This window comes from Saccopteryx bilineata, chromosome 3 (genome assembly GCF_036850765.1).
Source record: "Saccopteryx bilineata isolate mSacBil1 chromosome 3, mSacBil1_pri_phased_curated, whole genome shotgun sequence".
NCBI classification, from domain to species: Eukaryota; Metazoa; Chordata; class Mammalia; order Chiroptera; family Emballonuridae; genus Saccopteryx; species Saccopteryx bilineata.
The window spans coordinates 46,953,956-46,977,606 of record NC_089492.1 but is presented as its reverse complement, the minus strand read 5'-3'; the positions used below and the strand labels follow the sequence as shown (position 1 = coordinate 46,977,606).

General features: G+C 37.3%; 1 protein-coding gene across 1 annotated transcript in view; it reads left to right on the top strand.

Annotated features, from left to right (window-relative positions):
- LRRC69 (leucine rich repeat containing 69) overlaps window positions 1-18,111 on the top strand; it is a 143,740-nt gene extending 125,629 nt beyond the window's left edge. The window contains exon 9 of the mRNA XM_066266088.1: window positions 17,998-18,111. Coding sequence (XP_066122185.1) covers window positions 17,998-18,108 — 111 coding nt within the window. The 3' untranslated portion in view covers window positions 18,109-18,111. The remainder of the gene's footprint in view (window positions 1-17,997) is intronic.
- The last annotated feature ends 5,540 nt before the right edge of the window (window positions 18,112-23,651 follow it).

Below are 23,651 nucleotides of genomic sequence, written 5' to 3'. Positions count from 1 at the left end.
ACAAAACCAAACCATACCCTGCCTTCAGGAGACACATCTAAACTCCAAAGACAGCCTGACCAGGTGGTGGCACAATGGATAGAGCATTGGACTGGGATGCAGAGGACCTAGGATCAAGACCCCAAGTTCTCCAGCTTGAGTACAGGCTCATCTGGTTTGAGCAAAAAGCTCACCAGCTTGGACCCAAGATCGCTGGCTCAAGCAAGGGATTACTCGGTCTGCTGAAGGCCTGCGGTCAAGGCACATATGAGAAAGCAATCAATGAACAACTAAGGTGTCGCAACGAAAAACTGATGATTGATGCTTCTCATCTCTCTTTATTCCTCTCTGTCTGTCCCTGTCTATCCCTCTCTCTGACTCTCTCTCTGTCCCTGTAAAATAAATAAATAAATAAACTCCAAAGACAAATGTAAACTTGAAGTAGAGAGTGGAAAATTATTCTCTAAGCAAATGGCACCCCAGAAGCACAGGTGTAGCCATACTTATATCTGACAAAATAGTTTTCAAGATAAAAAAGTTAAGAAGAGACAAATATGGACATTTTATAATGAAAAAGTATACTACATCAGGAAGAAATAACACTTCTCAATATATATGCACTCAGGGAGCACTGAAATATATAAAGCAATTACTAACAGTACTAAAGAGAGATACTGACAATTAAAAAAATCATACTGGGTATCTATATACTATATTTACATCTATGGATAGATTGTCCACCCAGTAAATCAATAAAGAAATATTGTCCTTAAATGACCCACTAGACCAAATGAACATAATTGACATTTACAGAGCCTTTTATCCTAGAACACTTGATTATACATTCTTCTCTAGTGTACATTAAACATTCTCAAGAATAAATTATATGTTGGGACACAAAACTAACCTTAACAAATTTAAGAAGATTAAAATTATACAAAGCATATTCTTCAAACACAATGTCTGAAATTAGAAATCTTGTGCAAAAAGAAGTGGGGAAAAATAAGCAAAAATATGTGCAGATTAAACAACATGTTACTAAAATGTCCATGTCAGCCTGACCAGGTGGTGGCGCAGTGGATAGAGCGTCGAACTGGGATGCGGAAGACCCAGGTTTGAGACCCCGAGGTCGCCAGCTTGAGCGTGGGCTTACCTGGTTTGAGCAAAAGCTCACCAGCTTAAGCCCAAAGTCGCTGGCTTGAGCAAGGGGTTACTCAGTCTGCTGAAGGCCCACAGTCAAGGCATGTATGAGAAAGCAATCAATGAACAACTAAGGTGTTGCAACGTGCAATGAAAAACTAATCATTGATGCTTCTCATCTCTCTGTTCCTGTCTGTCTGTCCCAGTCTATCCCTCTCTCTGACTCTCTCTCTGTCTCTAAAAATAATAATAATAATAATAATAATAATAATAAATAAATTAAAAAGTCCATGTCAAAGAAAAAGTAAAAGGAGAGATCAAAAGATACATAGAGACAGCCTAACTTGTAATGGCACAGTAGATAAAGTATTGACCTAGAATGCTGAGGTCGCCTGTTCAAAACCCCGGGCTTGCCTGGTCAAGGCACATATGGGAGTTGATGCTACCTGCTCCACCCCCTTCAGTCTAACTCTCTTTCCTCTTTAAAATAAATAAAATCTTAAAAAAAAAAAAGATACATAGAGACAAATGAGAATAACAGTTAAACAACAACAACAACAAAAACTGTTGGGATGTAGCAAATGCGGCAAGAGAGAAAAGTTTATATTACTACAATCCTATTTCAAGAAACAAGAAAAAGTCCCAAGTAAACAATCTAATATTGAATTTTAAAAAACGAGCAAAAGAAGAACAAAGAAAAAAGCCAGCAGAAGAAATGAAATAATAAAAATTAGAGTAGAATTAAATGAAATTGAGAACAAAAAGATTATTCAAAAAATTAATGCAACAAAGAGCTGGTATTTTGGAAAGATTAATAAAATTGACAAACATCTGGCTAGACTCAATTAAAAAGAGAAAATAATCACCAAAATTAGAAATAAAAAGAATGAGTTACCATAAATATTACAGATATACAAAGGATCATACAAGAATACTATAAAAGACTATATGCCAACAAATCTAATAACCTAGAGGAAATGAATAAGTTGCTAGAAAGATATAGTCTTCCTAATTGAGTCACAAAGAACTGGAAAATCAAAAGAAAATGATCAAAAGTGAGTCAACTGAAACAACTATCAACCTCCTCACCCCAAAGGTAAAATTTCAGGACCAGACGGCCTTATGAGTGAACTCCAAAAAACATTCAAATATTTGATATCCATCCTTCTCATATTCCTCCAAAAAATTAAAGAGGCAATACTTCCTGAGACATTTCATGAGGCCAACATAACCCTGATACCAAAATCTGGCAAGAATAACACAAAAAAGAAAACTACTGAACAATATATCTGATGAATACAGATGCAAAAACTCTAAACAAAAATACTAGCAAATCAAATACAACAATACATTAAAATAATACTACATAATGATCAATAGGGATTCATTCCAGAGGCAAGGATGGTTGAACATATAAAAATTGATTAATGTAATTTAGCACATTAACAAAGTAAAGGGTAAAAATAATACGATTCTATCAAAAGATGCAGAAAAAGCATTTGACAAAATACAGCATCCACTTATGACTAAAACACTCAATAAAATGGCATAAAAAGAAAGTAATTTACATAATTAAGACATCAGCTAACATTATATTTAATGATAAAAAACGTGAAAGTTTTTCCACTAAGCTCAAGAACAAGACAAGGATGTACCCCATGACCAGTTTTATTAAATATTGTTCTGGAGTCTTAGCCAGAGCAACTGGATAAAGCTCTGAATGTTAAATAAAACATTCAATTTGGCATGAAAAAAGTGTCACTTTTTGCAGAAGACATTTCATTATATAGAAAATTCTAAAGACTTCACCAAAGTACTTTTAGAAACAAATGAACATAAAAACTATAGTAGGTCCTGACCAGTAGGCTCAGCGGTAGAGCATTGGCTCAGCATGTGGAAGTCCCAGGTTCAATTTAGGGTCAGGACACACAGGAAAGGCAACACTCTGCTTTTCCACCCCTTCCGCCCCCCTCTCTCTATTTCTCTTTTTCCCCTTCTCTCTCATGGCCATGGCTTGAATGGTTCAAGCAATTTGATCCCAGGCTCTGAGGATGGCTCCATGGCCTTGTCTCAGGTGCTGAAATAGATCAGTTGCAGAGCAACAGGGCAGTGGCATCAGATGAACAGAGCATTGCCCCCTAGTGAGCTTGCTGGTTGGATCCTGGTCAGGGTGCCTGGGGAGTCTGTCTCATTGCCTTCCTGACTCCACCTCTCACTTAAAAAAAAAAAAAAAACTACATTAAAGTTTCAGGATACAAAAATCAATGCAAAAAACCTCCACTGCATTTCTATATACTAACAAAAAAACTTTAGAAAAATAAATGTAAAAAATAATTCTTTGGCACTTTCAACAAAAAGAATAAAATACCTAGAAATAAACATAAGACAGGATGTGAAGGACAAATGCATGAACTACAGACATTATTAGAAGAAACTGCAGAACACACACACACATACACACACACACACACAAGATATATGATGTTTATGAATTGGAAGAATCAACATGGTTAAAATGCCCATATTATGCAAATTGAATGCAATCTCCACCAAATTCCAACAGCATTTTTCTTTTGTATTTTTTTCTGAAGTGAGAAGTGGGGCGGGATGGAGGCAGACAGACAGACTCCCACATGCGCCCCGCCGGGATCCATACGGCATGCCCACCAGTGGGCATGCTGTAATCCGAGCCATTCTAGCACCTGAGGATGGCCATGGAGCCATCCTCAGCATCCTGGCCAACTTTGCTTCAATGAAGCCTTGGCTGTGGGAGGGGAAGAGAGAGAAAGGAGAGGGGAAAGGGTGGAGAAGCAGGTGGGCACTTCTCCTGTGTTCCCTGGCTGGGAATCAAACCCAGCACTTCCACACGCTGGGCCTGATGCTTTACCGCTGAGCCAACCAGCCAGGGCTCAATGGCATTAAAAACAAAACAAAAATCACCAGATTTGTATGGAACTATGAAACACCCCAGATAGCCAAAATAATCCTGAGAAAAAAAGAATGAAACTAAAGGCATCACACTCCCAGACTTCAAATTATATTACAAAACAACAATAATCAAAACATTATGGTGTTGGCAGATAAAAAAGACATATAGACCGATGGAACAGAATTAAGAGCCCAGAAAGAAACCCACATGTATGGTATATATTGTCATGATTCATGACTATATTAAACTTAAAATATCCACTGGAAAAGAAACCACCACCTACAAAAAAAAGGGGAAGAACTGAATGACATAAAATATTTGCAAAACTACCTTTTTTTAGAGAAATTATAACCATGTTTATTCTTTTAGGAATTATTTCTTAATTCCTGTATTTCACTGTTAATAGTGAAAAGTGAAAAATTAGATTTTAGTATAACACTTCATGTTTTAAAGCTTTTTGCTAAAAGAATACGCTTTTAAAATGAAAGCATGTCTAATCATAGACTAATTCCTTCTCCTGTGACCTTTTCTTGACAAAAAGAATCTTTCAGTGTTTTAATTTCTATCTGTGATGATTAGTGATGTTGAGCGTTATTTCATTTGTCTATTGGCCATCTGTATGCCATCCTTGGAGAACTGTCTATTCAGGCTTTTGCCCATTTTTTTTTGTCATATCATTTTATTTCTTAATTAAATTTTAAAATTTATTGTATTAACATTGATTCAAATGTCCCACTCAATATAACACCCTCACCACCCAAACAACATACTCCCCATTAAACCCCATTTACCCCCTTCTCCCTCCTCCCTCCTCCTTTTCCCTCGTGGATTTGCTGTCCTGTTATCTGTATCTATGTTATGTATATATAAATTCACTAATCCCTTCATCTTCTCTGATCCCGTCTTCTCATCCCCCTAATGTCTGACAACTTTCCCTCTGCTCCCTGTGAACCTGCGTCGGCCTCTATTCCATTCTGCAGTTTACCATACTTATTAGATTCCATACATAAATAGGTCATATAATATTTGTCTTTCTCTGCCTGGCTTATGTTACTTAGCATAATAATCTCCAGGTTTATATTCTCCTATTGTCTGGGTTGTCTTTTTATTTTGTTGATGGTGTCTTTAGCTGTGCAAAAGCTTTTTGGTTGGATATCATCCCATTTGTTTATTTTGTCTTTTATTTTACTTGCCCATGTAGGTACATCAGCCAAAATATTGCTACGAGAGATTCTGGTGAGTTTACTGCCTGTTTCCTTCCAAGATGTTTATGGTATCACAACTTACATTTAAGTCTTTTATCCACTTTGAGTTTATTTTTTGTGAATGGTATAAGTTGGTGGTCTAGTTCGGGTTTTTTTGCATGTACCTGTGCAGTTTTCCCAACACCGTCTATTAAAGAGACTGTCATTACTTCATCTTATATTCTTGCGTCCTTTGTCAAATATCAATTGACCATAAAGGTGTGGGTTTATTTCTGGGTTCTCTGTTCTGTTCCATTGATCTGTATGCCTGTTCATATGCTGATACCAAGCTGTTTTGATTAAAATGGTATAATATGGTAACTTGATATCAGGAAGTGCAATACCTCCCACTTTGTTCTTCATTTTCAAGATTGCTGAGGCTATTTGGCTTATTTTTTGGTTCCATATAAATTTGTAGAATATTTGTTCTATATCTTTCAAGTATGCCATTGGTATTTTAATAGGAATTGCATTGAATCTATAGATTGCTTTGAATACTATAGACATTTTAATGATGTTAATTCTTTCTATCAATGAACATGTTATATGTTTCCACTTGTATCTATCTTCCTTGATTCATTTTTGCAATGTCATAATTTTCTGAGTCCAATTTTTTTTTAAAAATTTAATTTTAATTTATTGTGTTAACATGGAATCAAGTGTCCCACTCAATATAACATGCTCACCTTCCACTCTGTGTCCCCATTATACCTGCCTTTCCCCCCTTTTCCTAACTCCCTCCACCACCCCTCTGAAATTTCCTGTGCTGTTATCTGTAGCTATGTACAGTTTTTTTTTTTTTTTTTTTTTTTTTTTATTTTTCTGAAGTTGGAAACAGGGAGGCAGTCAGACAGACTCCCGCATGCGCCCGACCGGGATCCACCTGGCACGCCCACCAGTGGGCGATGCTCTACCCATCTGGGGCATTGCTCTGTTGTGATCAGAGCCATTCTAGCACCTGAGGCAGAGGCAATGGAGCCATCCTCAGCACCCGGGCCAACTTTGCTCCAATGGAGCCTCAGCTGCGGAAGGGGAAGAGAGAGACAGAGAGGAAGGAAAGTGGGAGGGGTGGAGAAGCAGTTGGGTGCTTCTCCTGTGTGCCCTGGCTGGGAATCAAACCCGGGACTCCTGCTCACCAGGCCGATGCTCTACCACTGAGCCAACCGGCCAGGGCCTTGTATATATAGTTTTACTAATCCCTTCACCTTCTCTGATTCCATCTCTTCATCCCCTTTCTCTCTGACCACTGTCCCTCTGCCTCTGTGTCTATTCTGTTCCTTAGTTCACTTTGTTCATTAGATTCCACACATTAGTGAGATCACATGATATTTGTCTTTCTCAGCCTGGCTTATTTCACTTAGCATAATGATCTCCAGGTCCATCCATGCCATCGCAAAGGGTAATATTTTCTTTTTTTCTCATGGCCACATAGTATTCCATTGTGTATATGTACCATAGCTTTTTAATCCACTCGTTCACTTGAGCTGAACACTTGAGTTGTTTTCAGATCTTGGCTATTGTAAACAATGGTAAAATAATCATGGGGATGCATATTTTCTTTTGAGTCAGTGATTTGGTATTCTTAGGATTTATTCCTAAAAGTGGGATAGATGGGTCAAAATGCAGTTCCATTTATAACTTTTTGAGGAAACATCACCTTGTCTTCCATAGTGGCTGCACAATTCTGTATTCCCACCAGCACTGCAGAACATTGCCCTTTTCTTCACACCCTCGCCAGCACTTATTGTGTGTTGATTTGTTAATGAGCACCATTCTGACAGATGAGAGGTGGTATATCATTGTCGTTTTAATTTGCATTAGTGACATTGAACATTTTTTCATATGCCTATTGGCCATTGATATGTGTCTATTCAGCTTTTTTGCACATTTTTTAATTGGATTGTTTACCTTCTGGTGTTGAGTTTTAGAAGTTCTTTATAAATTTTGGTTATTCTTCCTATTCATGAACATGGTGTATGCTTCACTTGTTTGTATCTTTCTTGATTTTTTTTCAAAATCTTATAATTTTCTGAATGAAAGTCTTTTACCATCTTGTTTAAATTTACTCCCAGGTACTTTATTTTTTTTTGTTGCAATAGTAAAGGGGATTGTTTTCCTAATTTCTCTTTCAGACAGTTTATTGTTGGTGTATAAAAATGCCACTTATTTATGAATATTAATTTTATACCCTGCTACCTTGCTGAATTTATTTATCAGGTCTAGTAGTTTTTTGACTGAGACTTTAGGGTTTTCTATGTACAACATCATGTCATCAGCAAATAATAACAACATTACTTCTTTTTCCATTTGGATGCCTTTTATTTATTTATTTTTTTGTCTAATTGCTTTGACTAGAATTTCTTGAACTATGTTGAATAAGAATGATGAAAGGAGACACTCCTGTATTTTTCAGGCCTTAGGAGGATTATTTTTAATTTTTGGGCTTTGTGTATAATGTTGGCTGTTGGTTTGGTATATATGACTTTTATTATGTTGAGGTATGTTCCCTGTATTTCCACTTTGCTGAGAATTTTGATCATAAGTGGGTTCTGGATCTTATTGAATACTTTTAACCTATCTATTGATATGATCATGTGATTTTTAATTCTTCATTTTAATTATGTGATCAATCACATTAATTGATTTACAAATATCAAATCATTCTTGCTTCCCTGGAATAAATCTTATGTGATCATGATATATGATGTTTTTAATGTATTGCTGAATCCAGTTTGCTAATGTTTTTTTGAAAATTTTAGCATTTATGTTAATAAAGGACATTGGACTGTAGTTTTCTTTCTTTGTAGTGTTTTCACTTGGTTTTGGAATTGGGATAATGCTTGTTGCATAAAATATTCTTGGAAGTCTTCCTTCCTCTGAAATATTTTGGAATAACTTGAAAAGAAAGGTGTAATATCTTCTTTAAATGTTTGGTAAAATTTGCCTGTGAAACCATTCAACCTAGGATTGTTGTTTGCTGAGTTTTTTTGATAATGGTTTCAGTTTCATTTGTTGTAATTGGTCTGCTTAGGTTTTCTGATTCTTTCAGATTGTGTTTAGGAAGATTGTTTATAATAATTTATCTCTTTCACCAAGGTTTAGCATATAGTTCCTCGCAGTTTTTTCTTATAATTCTTTGAATTTCTGTGGTGTCAGCTGTTACATTTTTTTTCATCTCTAATTTTATTTATTTGAGTCCTCTTTTTTTTTTTATGAGTCTGGTTTAAGGTTTGTTAATCTTGTTCACCTTTTAAAAAAAATCAGGTAGATCTTGCAGCCCTGGCTCATTCGCTCAGTGGTAGAGCATTGGACCAACGTGTGAAAGTTCTGGGTTTGATTCCTGGCCAAGGCACACAAGAGAAGTGCCCATCTGCTTCTCCACCATTCCCTCTCTAGTTTCTCTCTGTTTCCCTCTTCCCCTCCCACAGCCAAGACTCCATTGGAGCAAAAGTTGGCCCAGGCACTGAAGATGGCTCCATGGCCTCCACCACAGGCACTGGAATGGCTCTGGTTGCAATGGAGCAATGCTCCAAATGAGCAGAGCATCTCCCCATGGTGGGCATGCTGGGTGGATCCCAGTCAGGTGCATGCAGGAGTCTGTCTGTCTGCCTCCCTACTTCTCACTTCAGAAAAGTACAAAAAAAATCAGGTCTTTGTTTCATTGATCTTTTGCATTTTCTTTTGCCTCATTGTCATTTATTTTTTTGTTAAATGCTTATTTCAAATGAATATAAGTTGTACCAGGAAAACTATTGTGATGGTGGCACAAATGGAAATATATACTTAATTGATATCAAGAGGTAAGATATTAGAGTCTTTTATACCTACAGATATTACTGAGTCCAGTGACTATAGAAGAAAAAATATATTATGAAAAGCTATCATTTTATTGTTTTCAGTTAAATTTTCAGGAAACAAATCATAGCACTGAGAAATATATCAGAAATACTAATTAAGATATAAAATAGTTAGAATGATATTTACATATTCAATGCAAAACTGATAAAGGACTGTGGTAAAAACAAGCCCTTTAAAAGTTAAATAAAACCCATTATTCTAATTAACTAAATAATACTAACCCCGAGCAGGAAAGAGAGGCACACAGGCACTTTATATTCTTGCTTGCAATTAAAGCCAACTCAAACACTACCAACATGCTATCTTTTGTAAACAACATATTTATGTTAATTATCATGGCTCTGTAGTATAATTTGAAGTCAGGTAGTGTGATACCTATGGCTTTATTTTTTAAAAAAATTGTTAGGGATTGTTTTGGCTATTCAGGGTCTTTTGTGATTCCATATAAATCTGATAGGTTTTTTTGTCCTATTTCTCTAAAAAATGACATTGGGATATTAGTGGAGATTGCATTAAGTTTGTATATTGCATTGGGTAGTATGGCTAATTTAACTTTGTTGATTCTTCTAATCCATGCATATGAAACATCTTTCTATTTTATTGTGTCTTTTTCAACTTGTATTAATAATGCTTTGTAGTTTTCAGCATATATGTTCTTTACCTACTTTGTTTTTTATTCCTAGGCATTTTACTTTTTGTAAGAGAATATTTTTAAAAATTTATTTTCTGAGGTTTTATTGTTGGTGCATAAAAAAATCTAAGGACTTTTGTATATTGATTTTGTATCCTGTGACTTTACTCGATTGGTTTATTGTTTCTAATAGTTTTTTGGTGGAGTCTTTGGGGTTTTCAATACATAGAATCATGCCATCTGCAAAAAGTGATACCTTTGCTCCTTTCCAAATATGGATGTCTTTTTCTTACTCTTGCCTGATTGTTCTGGCTAGGACTTCCAGAACTAAGTTGAATAAGGGTGGTAAGAGTACACATTCTTGTCATATTCCTGATTTTAGAGAAAAGCTATCAGTTTTTCACCATTGCGTATGATATTGGCTGACAGTTTGTCATATATAGCCTTTATTAGGTTGAGGTACTCTCTTTCTACACACACTTTATTGAGTGTTTTAATCATAAGTGGATGTCGTACATTATTGAATACTTTTTCTGCATCTATTAACAGAATCATATGACTTTTGTCCTTTGTTTTGTTAACATGGTGTTTTACATGGTCACTGCTGATGGAAATGTAAACTGCTATTCCTCAAAACGTTAAGAATAAATCTGTCACATAACCCAGCAATCTCTTTATTGATTTTTTATTTACCAAAAAAAACTGCACCCAGAGACATATGCACCCCCAGGTTTATTGCAGCATTATCCACAGTGGCCAAGACATAGAAACAAAATGTCCTTTGAAAGAGGATTGAATAAAGAAGATGTGGTACATATACACAATGGAATACTTCTCAGCCATAAGAAATGATGACATACAGCCATTTAAGAAAACATGGATGGGCCCTGGCCGGTTGGCTCAGCGGTAGAGCGTCGGCCTGGTGTGTGGGGGACCCGGGTTCGATTCCCGGCCAGGGCACATAGGAGAAGCGCCCATTTGCTTCTCCACCCCCCCTTCCTCTCTTTCTCTCTCTTCCCCTCCTGCAGTCAAGGCTCCATTGGAGCAAAGATGGCCCGGGCGCTGGGGATGGCTCCTTGGCCTCTGCCCCAGAGCGACACCCCGGAGGGGCAAAGCATTGCCTCCTGGTGGGCAGAGCATCGCCCTTGGTGGGTGTGCCGGGTGGATCCCGGTCGGGTGCATGCGGGAGTCTGTCTGTCTCTCCCCGTTTCCAGCTTCAGAAAAATACAAAAAAATAAAATAAAATAAAATAAAAGAAAACATGGATGGACCTTTAGAACATTATACAGAGTAAAATAAGTAAATCAGTAAAAGCTAAAAGCTATATGATTCCAAATTTAGGTGTGATATAAAACAGAATCATTGACATAGAAAAAAAGGAAGAGGTTATGAAAAGAAGGTGCAGTGAGAGGAAAGGGAGTAAAGAAGGCCAAATATATGGTGATGGAAAATGATGAGAACACAATGTAATGGACAGTTCAAATGTCATAGAGATATTTACCTGAATCTTATGTGTTTCTATGGATCAAAGTCACCCCATTAAATTTAATTTCTTTGGTAATTAGAGAGAGAAAGAGAGAGATAAAGGAAAAAGAGAGAGAGAAAAATTGATTTGTCAATCCACTTATTTATACATTTATTAGTTGATTCTTTTATGAGTCCTAACTGGAGATCTAACCCACAACATTGGCATATTGTTACAATGCTCTAACTGGCTGAGCTACCCAGACAGAGCAATGCCTAAAACCACAGTGGAAATAGAAAATGCTTTTAATTGTTTCCATTATAAAGTTTTATTCTCATGGAGAAACTAGAAAAAGCAAACTATGATTCCACATGCTTCCTTGGTTTCTTTTTCTTTATTTGACCTTTTTCTCTTGGTGCATGGCTCTACATTTTGTCCTCATTTATTACACAGGAGCTAAATGAAGTGTATACAAAAGACTTTATTTTGATAGGCCTTTATTTCTAGATGAACATAGGCAGAAATGGCCTGTTGAATGAGAGGGTTTTCTACTACATAAAATGGGAAAAACATATATAGCTTTCAGCTTTTTTTGTTTTTGTTTTTTTTTACAGAGACAAAATGAGAGTCAGAGAGAGAGAGAGAGAGAGAGAGAGAGATAGGAACAGACAGACGGGAACACAGAGAGATGAGAAGCATTTATCATCAGTTTTTTGTTGTGGCACTTTAGTTGTTCATTGATTGCTTTCTCATATGTGCCTTGACCGTGGGGCTACAGCAGACCGAGTAATCTGTTGCTGAAGCCAGTGACCCTGGGTCCAAGCTGGTGAGTTTTGTTCAAACCAGATGAGCCCATGCTCAAGCTGGCGACCTTGGGGTCTTGAACCTGGGTCCTCTGCATCCTAGTCCGGTGCTCTATCCACTGTACCACCACCTGGTCAGGCTAGCTTTCAGCTTTTTATTTTTTATTTTTTGTATTTTTCTGAAGTTGGAAACGGGGAGGCAGTCAGACAGACTCCTGCATGCACCCGACCGGGATCCACCCGGCATGCCCACCAGGGGGCGATGCTCTGCCCATCTGGGGCATTGCTCTGTTGCAACCAGAGCCATTCTAGCGCCTGAGGCAGAGGCCACAGAGCCATCCTCAGCACCCGGGCAAACTTTGAGGAGCATAACTGGATCATTTGTGTGGATCTTAAAATGGTAAATTTCCTGCTAGGACAACAGAGAGGTTTCACTAAGTATCCTTGCTTTCTGTGTTTGTGGGACAACCGAGCTTGGGAGAAACACTGGACACAGAAGAAGTGGCCAAAATGTGAAGCTTTGGAAGTAGGGATGCAAAGTATTGTGAATAAACCTGTAGTTAATCGAGACAGAATCATTTTCCCCCCACTTCACATCAAACTTGGCTTAATGAAGCAGTTTGTTCAGGCTTTGAATAGAGAAAGTGAATGCTTTCAACATATTATTTCTGCTTTTCCTGCCTTGTATTTTGAGAAGATAAAAGCAGGTGTATTCGATGGACCTCAAATTTGAACCCTCATACGTGATGAAGAATTTGCCAGGGAGATGAATAAGGAGGAGAAAGCAGCATGGCAGTCTTTTGTGGCAGTTACAAAGAACTTCCTTGGCAACAAAAAAAGCAGAAAACTATGAACTTCTAGTTCAAAGGATGCTATTGGCTTTCTGCGACATTGGATGTAAAATGAGCATTATGATTCACTTCCGGAACAGTCACCTTGTTAAGTTTCCTGAAAATCTTGGATCTGTTAGTGATGAGCAGACCACTGCTGGAGCATCAAATGAGATTGTCCTCAACAAGTACACAAACACAAGAGCTACAAACGCAAATTTTTGCCTGAATAGAATTTAAATAAGTTTTGCGCAAATTTTATGATTAAAATAAATGCTTTAATATGTTCTATTTTGAATTTGTAGACAAATTCTGATGCAATAATATCTTTTAGTGTATTAGTATATTTAATGCATTATATAAATTAATATATTTTCACAAAGATGATGCCCAAGAAGACATTCTACTTCAACATGTTAAACTAAATGTTGAAAATTTTACAAGATGAAAACTTAAAATCTTGAATTGCAAAAATCTGTAGCTTATAGAGAAAAACCAATGTCAGATTTGAGATCAGCACACTCGAATTAGGTAAGAACAAGTGCTTTTGTGGATGCAACAAAAATTCTTTTCCCCAGTGATTTGACAAAGGAAGCAAAAGTCTATATACGTTATAGTAACAACAGTCTCTTTAATAGGTGGTGTTGGGAAAATTGGACAGGAACATGCAAAAAAAAAAAAAAAAAAAGGAACTAGACCACCAACTAACACCATTCAGAAAAACAAACTCAAAGTGGATAAAAGACTTAAATGTAAATTGCAATACCATAAATATCTTGGAAGGAAACGTAGGCAGTAAACTCACCAATATCACTCGTAGCAATATTTTTGCTTCTGTATTTCTACAGGCAAGTAAAATAAAAGACAAAATAAACAAATGGGATGATATCCAACTGGCAAGCTTTTGCACGGCAAAAGACACCATCAACAAAATAAAAAGAAAACATAGAAAATGGGAGAACATATTCGCTGATATGTCAGATCAGGGTTTAATAACCAACATTTATAAAGAATTTCAAAAACTCAACACCAAGAAGATAAACAATCCAATTAAAAAAATGGGCAAAGAAACTGAATAGACACTTCTCCAAAGACATGCAAATGGCCAAAGGCATACGAATAAATGTCTAATGTTGCTATCATCAGAGAAATGCAAATTAAAACCACTATGAGATAATACCTCACACCTGTCAGAATGGCTCTCATTAACAAATCAACACACAAGTGCTGGTGAGGGTGTGAAGAAAAGGGAGCCCTCCTGCTCTGCTGGTGGTAATGCAGACTTGTGCAGCCAGTGTGGAAAACAGTGTGGAGTTTCCTCAAAAAATTAAAAATGGAACTGCCTTTTGACCCAGGTATTCCACTTTTAGGAATATATCCTAAGAATCCCAAAACACTGATTTAAAAGAAGACATGAACCCCCATGTTTATTGCAGCATTGTTTACAGTAGCCATGATCTGGAAACAGCCCAAGTGTTCAACAGTGGACAAGTGGATACAAAGGCTGTGGTACATATACACAACAGAATATTATGCAGTTGTGAAAAAGAAAGGAATCTTGCCTTTTGCGATAGCATAGATGGACCTGGAGATTATTATGCTAAGTAAAATAAGCCAGGCAAAGAAAGAAAAGATATATGATTTCACTTACATGTAGAAACGAATGAACACGGTGAACTAAGGAGTGGAATAGAGGCAGAGGCGGGATCACAGGGAGCAGAGGGACAGCAGTCAGAGGGAAGGGAAGTGAGGGGATAGGATCAGAGAAGGTGAAGGGTTTATTGAAATTATATATACATAACACACAGACACAGATAACAGAACAGGAAATCCCAGAGGGATTCAGAGGACAAAGGGGTTTAATGGGGGCACGTTGTTGGAGGTTGAGGGTGTTACATTCAGTGAGACACTTGAACCCATGTTAACATAATACATTAAGAAATCTAATAAAAAATTAACTTACTTTACCAAATGCTAATGAAGCTGAACAAAAAGAGCTAACGTTGAATGTCTTATTAATAAATGCCATGACTCATTTTGAAAAAAATAAAAAATTATAATGTATCTTATGACATTAAAAGCATATCTGCCTTAAATCCAAAAAGAAGATACAGTACATGTATATTCCCATCATTTTTCTTTCTCAGGCACGGTGCCATATATCTATAAGCCTTTGTATCCTACGATTAAAAGAGAATAAGTGTGGAATCATGTTTGCTACAGTATGCTGCCAAAAGCCCGTGTCTATAACCCATCATTAAAATATGACAGTGTATGGCTACAAAACAAAAAGGGGGGGGTGACTAGAGGGTGTTATGTTAAGTGAAATACAGCAGAAAGAGAAGGATGAATACCATATGATTTCACTTATATGTGGAGTCTAAAAAAACAAAAGAATTGAATAAATAAAACAAAATAGAAACAGGCTGATAGATAAAGAGACCAAGCTTTTTGTTATCAAAGGGAGATGGGTGGGTGAATGGGAATTAAAAAAAATTTTAAATAGAGAAATGACATAGCTATTTTGGTATTCAACACCATCTTTTCACAAACATATAAATAAACTCTCCAACAGTTAATCTATTTAATCAGTATGATCTCACACAGAGTAGATTTAAAATTCTAAACATAATATGTCTATCATTGTAAAACTACTTGCGAATATTTTGTAGCCCTGGACTAATGCATTTATTCTTGATATCCCACAATTCAACATTTTATAGTCTATGTAATTGTTTATACGATATTGTTTCCCCAATAAAATATGTACATTCTTGAATTTCTGCTCTTATAGTTCACCCTTTCTAAGTGTCTTTGCATGTTCTCTCCAGGCAGCCATATCCTAGTCATCCCTCAAAACCTACCTTAGCATTGTCTTACATTTTTAAATCTTGCTTAATATGCAGTCTATGTTGGTGTCTTCCTTCTCTGCACTCACATGGCACTTATCATTTGGTGGAGGTTTATATTTTATTTTGTGTGTGTGTGTGTTTGTTTATGTCTCATCTTTCTAAATAGGGGCTAAAAGATCCTTAGAGGCAAGGATGTTATATACTGTAGATATAGATATAGATATATAGAGATAGATATCTGCATTTTTGGAACTTTGCCTAATGTGGTACAGGATTTAGGTTGCTTATAATTTATCAAAACTATAAGCAAGATTTGGTTGCAAGTTAAAGAAACCCAACTCACACATTTATTCAAATAATAAAGAAGGCCTAGGGATGGGGTTAGCAGAATATTTAGTCATGCAGGGTCAAGCACCCAAGTTTATCATCAGGAATCTATTCTTCTCTATATATTATCTTTCCTTATTTCTTTTGGATTAGTTAAGCAGCAGCTCCCTAAATTGTGTTGTCTGGCAGTAAAGGGAGAACTTTCCTTTCTCAATACATCCAGGGAAAGCCCTGGGGCTGACACTGTTTGGCTTTATTGGACTGTCTTGGGTCACATGCTGGGCCGAAGTTATGTGACTTTGTCTTCAGGATTGAAGTTGACTCAGTTGCCCTCTCCCTCCCATAATATGTACACTGATATTGGAGAATGGGTGGGTCTCAAAAGGAAAGGTGATTATTATTATTATTATTATTATCCAGAAGAATGAGAAATTGATATTGGATAGGCAAAAATTAGATGTCTATTGGAAATTTCAGGAAATGTTTGCTGATTAATAAACTAAACTTTTTTACTGGGAAAGAAGTCAGGTGTGTAGAGATTCTGTACCATATTCATCTTAATCTAAAATACTTTATCATTAGAATAGTGCCATGTATCCTTTGAGCACTTTATAATCACTATTGAAAGTGGATATGAAGGTTCTATGATATATGACTGTGGCTTCCAAATGATTTATCACCAGAGTTGTAACGTTGTTAGTTTCTCAAGCATAGATTAATAACTGCTTAAGTGTTTGAACTTTTAAATGAGCCTCCAGTTTTTTTTTGTGTGTGTGTTTTTTTTTTGTTTTTTTTTTTTGTGGGTGACTAAACGGAACAGTAATGAAATTTCTCATTGTGGATTGTGAGGATGGCCCAATAGGTTCATAATAAAACTAAGTAGCATTATCAACCAATTAGACTACCAGTTGTGTGAGTCTGTTTTGGATTCTCTGAGAACTGTGTTGACTTCAGGAGTTCTTTGTGAAGCATAAATATAGAATGCTTTGGAAGCTGCCATTATTTCCAATAGTAGTGGTAAGAACACTCCGTTGACTAACAGAGTTTTTGACTACCTATTCTGTGGATTAAGAGGTAAGATTAGTGGCCCTGGCTGGTTGACTTAGTGGACAACGTCAGCCCATCGTATGAACATCCTGGGTTTGATACCCGGTCAGGGAACACATGAGAAGCAACCATCTGTTTCTCTTCTCCTCACTCTCCCCATTCTCCCCCTTCTCTGTCTCTCTCTTCCCCTCTCCCAGCCAGCGAGTGGCTCGATTGGTTCGAGCATTAGCCCTGAGCACAAAGAATAGGTCGGTTGGTCCAAGCATCAGCCCCAAGCAGGGGTTGCTGGGTGGATCGTGATTGGGGCACATGCAAGAATCTGACTCCCTATCTCCCCTTGTCTAGTTAAAAGGAAAAAAAATGAGATTAGAGATGTTTGAAGTACAGAAACTTAAGCCATGTATTGGACAACTTGCCTGAAACCAAACTGGAGAAGATCTTAATAAACATTGTAGATAGTGAACAAAGTGTTTCAGGAAGATTAATTTCCACGAGAAATGGATGCAGGACAGAAAAACTAAGGTGTCCGTTGAGTAGTTCAGTGAATGTCTGCTGATTGATCTATTGACCATCCCTGTAGGGGACAGAAGTCAGTTTTGTATAGAATCTATACTGTAATTTACCTTCATCCCAAATACTTAATGCCTAGACAATATAATATGCTTGATAAAAGCACTGATAATCTTTTATCATTTGAATTTTATTTTTGCTGAGTATGCCTTTCTTAGCTAGTTAACTTTATTTGTGTGGGAGAAGTAGCAAATCAAGAATAAATAGAATAGTGTGTCCTATAGAAATCAATATTATAAAATCTCTGGGAAAACTACTGTTTATTTTATTCCAAACTATTTATTCAGGAATGCCTTATTTGTCTTTTAATCTTTAATTTTAGAACTGGAAGATAAGCAAAAATCTACAGCTGGTACCTCTTCAAATATTAATTTGTTCTTACAAATGCTTTCATCAACGTGGTCCTAACCTGTTTGGAATTGCTCAAGTGTAGAGCAGGTGAGAAGCTCATTTACTTCCTCACATGACTTGCCCTGTCCGCTCTGACCATACATACAATCTTGTCTTCATCTCCTTGTCAAAGGAATAAAAATAATTACATGTAAATAACCCAATTTAAGCATGACAACCTACCTAGATTGTTTAGATGCTAGGTGTGCTGTGTCCTCTTTGACTTAAACACAAAAATAATAAATGAAAAAAGAGCTGTGTGTCAAGTGAGTGTTGTTTTTTTCCTGTCATCTTATGACCTCCACTTTCCCTTTGTAGTATTGAGAGACTCACATGAAGACCCGTTTTGCAATTGAAACTGCATGCTTTGCAATGGAAAGAGAATCAGTTTTAGTGTTTGACAGTTGTATCATATTGTATAATTCCATTGAGCTCTTATTTTTTTCAGAGGCGCAAACCTCCAATTGACTAACAGAAAACCTTTATTCCTCTTAAAAATAAGTAGAAGGCTGGAAACCCAGGGTTGGTTGCTCCTAACATCACTTTGTTTCTGCCTTTAAAGTTTTATTTTTAATATGTTTTCTCACAATTGAAACTGAGAGAAGCCAGGACCATACAGCTGAGATGAGAATTTGGATCTCTTTCTGTGAAGGAGAACAGAAAAGTAGAAAAAGAAGTTATAAAAGTATGCCGTATAGATTGCATAGACCAGTGGTTCTTAGAAGTGTGTTCAGCAGCATGCAGATCACTTGAGAATTTGTTAGAAATGCAAATTACCTGGACCTACCCCAGATTACTGAATCAGAAATGGGGCACTGTGAGGCTCAGCAATCTGCTTTAAGAAGTCCTCCAAGCGACTTTGATATGCTCTGCTGTGCACTCAGAAAAGCAAGAAATGTAATGATAATTTTAAATTCAAACCCCTCTGGAAATATATTTATTCATATAACTATTTGGTGGTCCTTCTGTTGTAGAGCTGAGTGGATTCTCATATTCCATATCATGTTACCTTCCTAACTAGGCCTTTCATTAGTTCACTTTAGAATGCACTCCTTTATGCTCCTGGGAAGCTAAATCAATGGAGCACAACTAAGAGGCCCTCAGTTCCAAAGAATACAAGGGTCAGGTCCCACTGAGACAGAGATGGGGGCCTCAAGGTTCCTTTCTAAAAGCTCCATTAGCTGAGAATGCATGTTAAACTAAAATATTATACAAAATAATTGAAAGTCATAGAGACTCATTAAAAACAAGTTACGGTGTAAGTAACTGAAGAAAGAATGCTCAGTAAGTTGCTATTTATTGATTAGGGAAGTATTTTTACCCAACATATGCTATTGAAAGGAGTGTTTTGTTTACCATTTTAACCCCATGACCTCAGTCAAAATTTATGTGCCATCTTGACTCAGGGGAGAAAATTGTATTTATATATTCTTTTTTTTTTAAATTTTTATTTATTCATTTTTAGAGAGGAGGGAGGGAGGGAGGGAGGGTGAGAGAGAGAGAGAGAGAGAAAGGAGGGAGGAGCAGGAAGCATCAACTCCCATATATGCCTTGACAAGACAAGTGCAGGGTTTTGAACCTGCAACCTCAGTGTTCCCAGGTCAACGCTTTATCCACTGCGCCACCAGAGGTCAGGTTGTATTCATGTATTACAATATTCTTGTCTTCATTCATTTATTTAACAAGTATTTCAGGTATTCCTTGGGGCTCAGGTAACACAAAAAGAGAATCTTGACTCTGCACCTTTTCAGCCTGTCCTCTTCACATCTCAAGGTACTGACACCTGGTTTCTGCTCCACTATTCCACAACTGGTTTTGCAGAGGGTATCAGTGACTGCCTTCCAATCTACCTGCTCCTCATCTGGCTCAATAAAACATCTTTTGCCCCTTTGAGTTATGTGCCTTAGGTTCATTTCTTACTTACCTGATAGCCTGTTCCCTACAACTTTAAATGAATTCTCATCTATACCTGATAAAAGGGGGTTCTATGAAATTTCTCTACTCAGTCTCATTTTCTTCTTTCTCAGCACCTTTCTTTTTCTAAATGAAAAAACTCATCTACTTCCACTGGTTTTATTTAGCTTCATTTTTCACACATGAGTGTGATTAATATGGTGGCCTGACCAGGTGGAGGCACAGTGGATAAAGCATCAGACTGGGACGCAGGGGGCCCAGGTTCAAAGCCCTGCAGTCGAGGTGGTCAGCTTGAACATGGGCTCATTTGGCTTGAGTGCAGGATTGCTGGCTTGAGCGTGGGCTCATCCCAGTTGAGTGCAGGCTCACCAGCTTGAGCACAGAATCTCTGACTTGAGCGTTGGATCATAGACATGACCCCGTGGTTGTTAGCTTGAGCTCACAGGTCATTGGCTTGAAGCCCAAGGTCACTTGCTCTGCCTTAGCCCCCAGGTCAAGGCACATATGAGAAAGCAATCAATGAACAAACAATCAACGAACAACTAAGATGCCACAATGAAGAACTGATGCTTCTCATCTCTCTCCCTTCATGTCTTTTTGTCCCTATCTGTCCCTCTCTCTGTCTCTGTCAGAAATAATAATAATAATAGTAATATGGTGATATGTATTTTGAAGAAAAGTAACATAGGATCAGAGAAATAGGAAATTATGTGAATACATTTTATATGGGGTGGCCAGGGTGTGAGAAGGTAATATTTGATCAGAAATCCAGAGCATGTGAGAAAGGAATGAGTTCTCTGTATATAAGTAAATCAGAAAAAACTGAGAACTGTATGATTTCACACATAGGTGGAATATAAAACAGACTCATAGACATAGATAAAGCTGAAGTAGTTACCACTGGGAGGGGGTTGTGGGCCTGGGAGGTGGGGATAAGAGGAGTAAAGAGGGACAAATATACGGTGACAAAATTATTTGACTTTGGGTGATGGGTACACAACATAACCAACATTTCAAATGCTATAGAAATATTTTCCTGAAACTTATGTACTCTTATTGATCAATGTCACCCCATTAAATTTAATTTTCTAAAAACAAAACAAAACAAAAAAATGTCTGAAACCCCAGGATGATGATAGAAAGCATGGAATAACTGAATGTGTACTAAAAAGAAATATCATGACTCCTGATATCAAGAAATTTAGTGTTACCTGATGCTTGGTTAAACATCAAATGTCACCAGAACCAGTCTGGGAAAGGATGAATCTGCTTCTGTCCTGTGGGGCTACTCCATGTTCTGAAGCATTTGTTAATTATTACTTTTTTGCCTGACCAGGCAGTGGTACATTGGATAGAGCATCCGACTGTGATGCAGAGGACCCATGTTCGAGACCTCGAGGTTGCTAGTTTGAATGAGGGCTCATCTGGTTTGAGCAAAAGCTCACCAGCTTGGACCCAAGGTTGCTGACTTGAGCAAGGGGTTACTTGGTCTGCTGTAGCCCCACGGTCAAGGCACCTATGAAAAAGCAATCAATGAACAACTAAAGTGCCACAACAAAATCTGATGATTGATGCTTCTCATCTCTCTCTGTTCCTGTCTGTCTGTCCCTATCTATCCCTCTCTCTGACTCTCTGTCTCTGTAAGAAACAAAGAAACAAACAAACATTATTACTTTTTTTTTATATTGCCATTTATGACATCATGGGCAGACTTTGAGAGCATTGGTTAATTAAATCAAAATTTTAATCTTACTCTGCCTAGATGTTGGTATGAACATGCATGTAAGTGGGAGGTCTCTTCTTGCCAATCTGTAGTTCATCTGATATTCTGTTGTTGGAATCAAAAACACTGTAAAATATTTCTATTTTCTAACAATTTTAACCAACTTTTATTTATCCAGGAACATTAACTTTTGTGAATTATTTGGATTCAATTTTTCACCTTTTTGAAAAAAATCTTTTCTGTGATTGCTCTCTTGAATTTTTGTTGTTCACTCACATTTGCCTCAGAACATGGGAGAATAAAAATGAGAAACTTAAATTAAGTCTCTTTTACTGTTTGTTATGAGCTCTTATCACCTGTGTTTTGGTGAAGTAGAAAAAATATATTATTTCAGGATTCTTTAATGGATTCTATTTGTACCAGTTACTAATTTGTTGCCAGTCAATAGTTACATTAATGAATTTCTTTTTTTCTTTTCTTTTTTTTTTTTTTTTGTATTTTTCCGAAGCTGGAAACGGGGATAGACAGTCAGACAGACTCCCGCATGCGCCCGACCGGGATCCACCCAGCATGCCCACCAGGGGGCGACACTCTGCTCACCAGGGGGCGTCGCTCTTTTGCGACCAGAGCCACTCTAGCGCCTGGGGCAGAGGTCAAGGAGCCATCCCCAGCACCCGGGCCATCCTTGCTCCAGTGGAGCCTCGCTGCGGGAGGGGAAGAGAGAGACAGAAAGGAAGGAGAGGGGGAAGGGTGGAGAAGCAGATGGGCACTTCTCCTGTGTGCCCTGGCCGGGAATCGAACCCGGGACTTCTGCACGCCAGGCCGACGCTCTACCACTGAGCCAACCGGCCAGGGCAACATTAATGAATTTCTATATGTCTCTGGTTACTATGAGTAACCTGATTATTTATATTTGTTTATTTCCTATACACCGTTTAAGATAGGTTTTTTTAGTTTCATTACTTAATGTTTCTGTTTTCTTTTTTTATTTAGAAAATTAAATTTAACATGGTGACTGTTCAATAAGAGTACATAGGTTTCAGATTAACATCTCTATAGTATTTGAACTGTTGATTGTTTTGTGTACCCATTACCCAAAGTCAAATCACTCTCCATCACCACATACTTATCCCCCTTTACTCTCCTCTCCTACCCTCTCCCACCTTCACCCTCCCCAACACCTTCCTCTGGTAACCACTTTGCTTTTATCTATGTCCATGAGTCTTAGTTTTATATCCCACCTATGTGTGAAATCACTTAGTTCTGAGCTTTTACTGATTTACGTGTTTCACTCAGTGTTATGTTCTCAAGGTCCATCCATGTTGTTGTAAATGGCACTATGTCATTATTTCTTATAGCTGAGTAGTATTCCATCTTTTTTATCCAATCATCTCTTTATTTACTTTTTTTTAGAGAAAAAAAGAGAGAGGGACAGATAGGGACAGACAGAGAGGAAGGGAGAGATGAGAAGTTGTATCAATTATTTGACTGATGGGTACACAACAGAATCAACAGTTTAAATGCTATAGAGATGTTTATGTTAAACCTATGTACTCTTATTGATCAATGTCACTTCATTAAATATAATTTGCTAAATAAGAAAGGAAAGCCTAATCTTCATGATATAAGATATAATTTATTCCAGAACATAATCCATGCTTTTTTTAAAAGACATTTTTATTCAATTTAGAGAGGAGAGAGAGAGAGGGAGAGAGAGAGAGAGAGAGAGAGAGAGAGAGAGACAGAGAGAGACAGAGAGAGAGAGAGAGAGAGAGAGGAGGAGGAGGAAGAGCAGGAAACATCAACTCCCGTTTGTGCCTTGACTGAGCAAGCACAGGGTTTTGAACCATCAACCTCAGATTTCCATCCTTGGAATATATTTTATTTTTGAGGTTTTACTATACATTTCTAGCAATATCCAGTTAACATCTTTGATTTACCATGTCTAA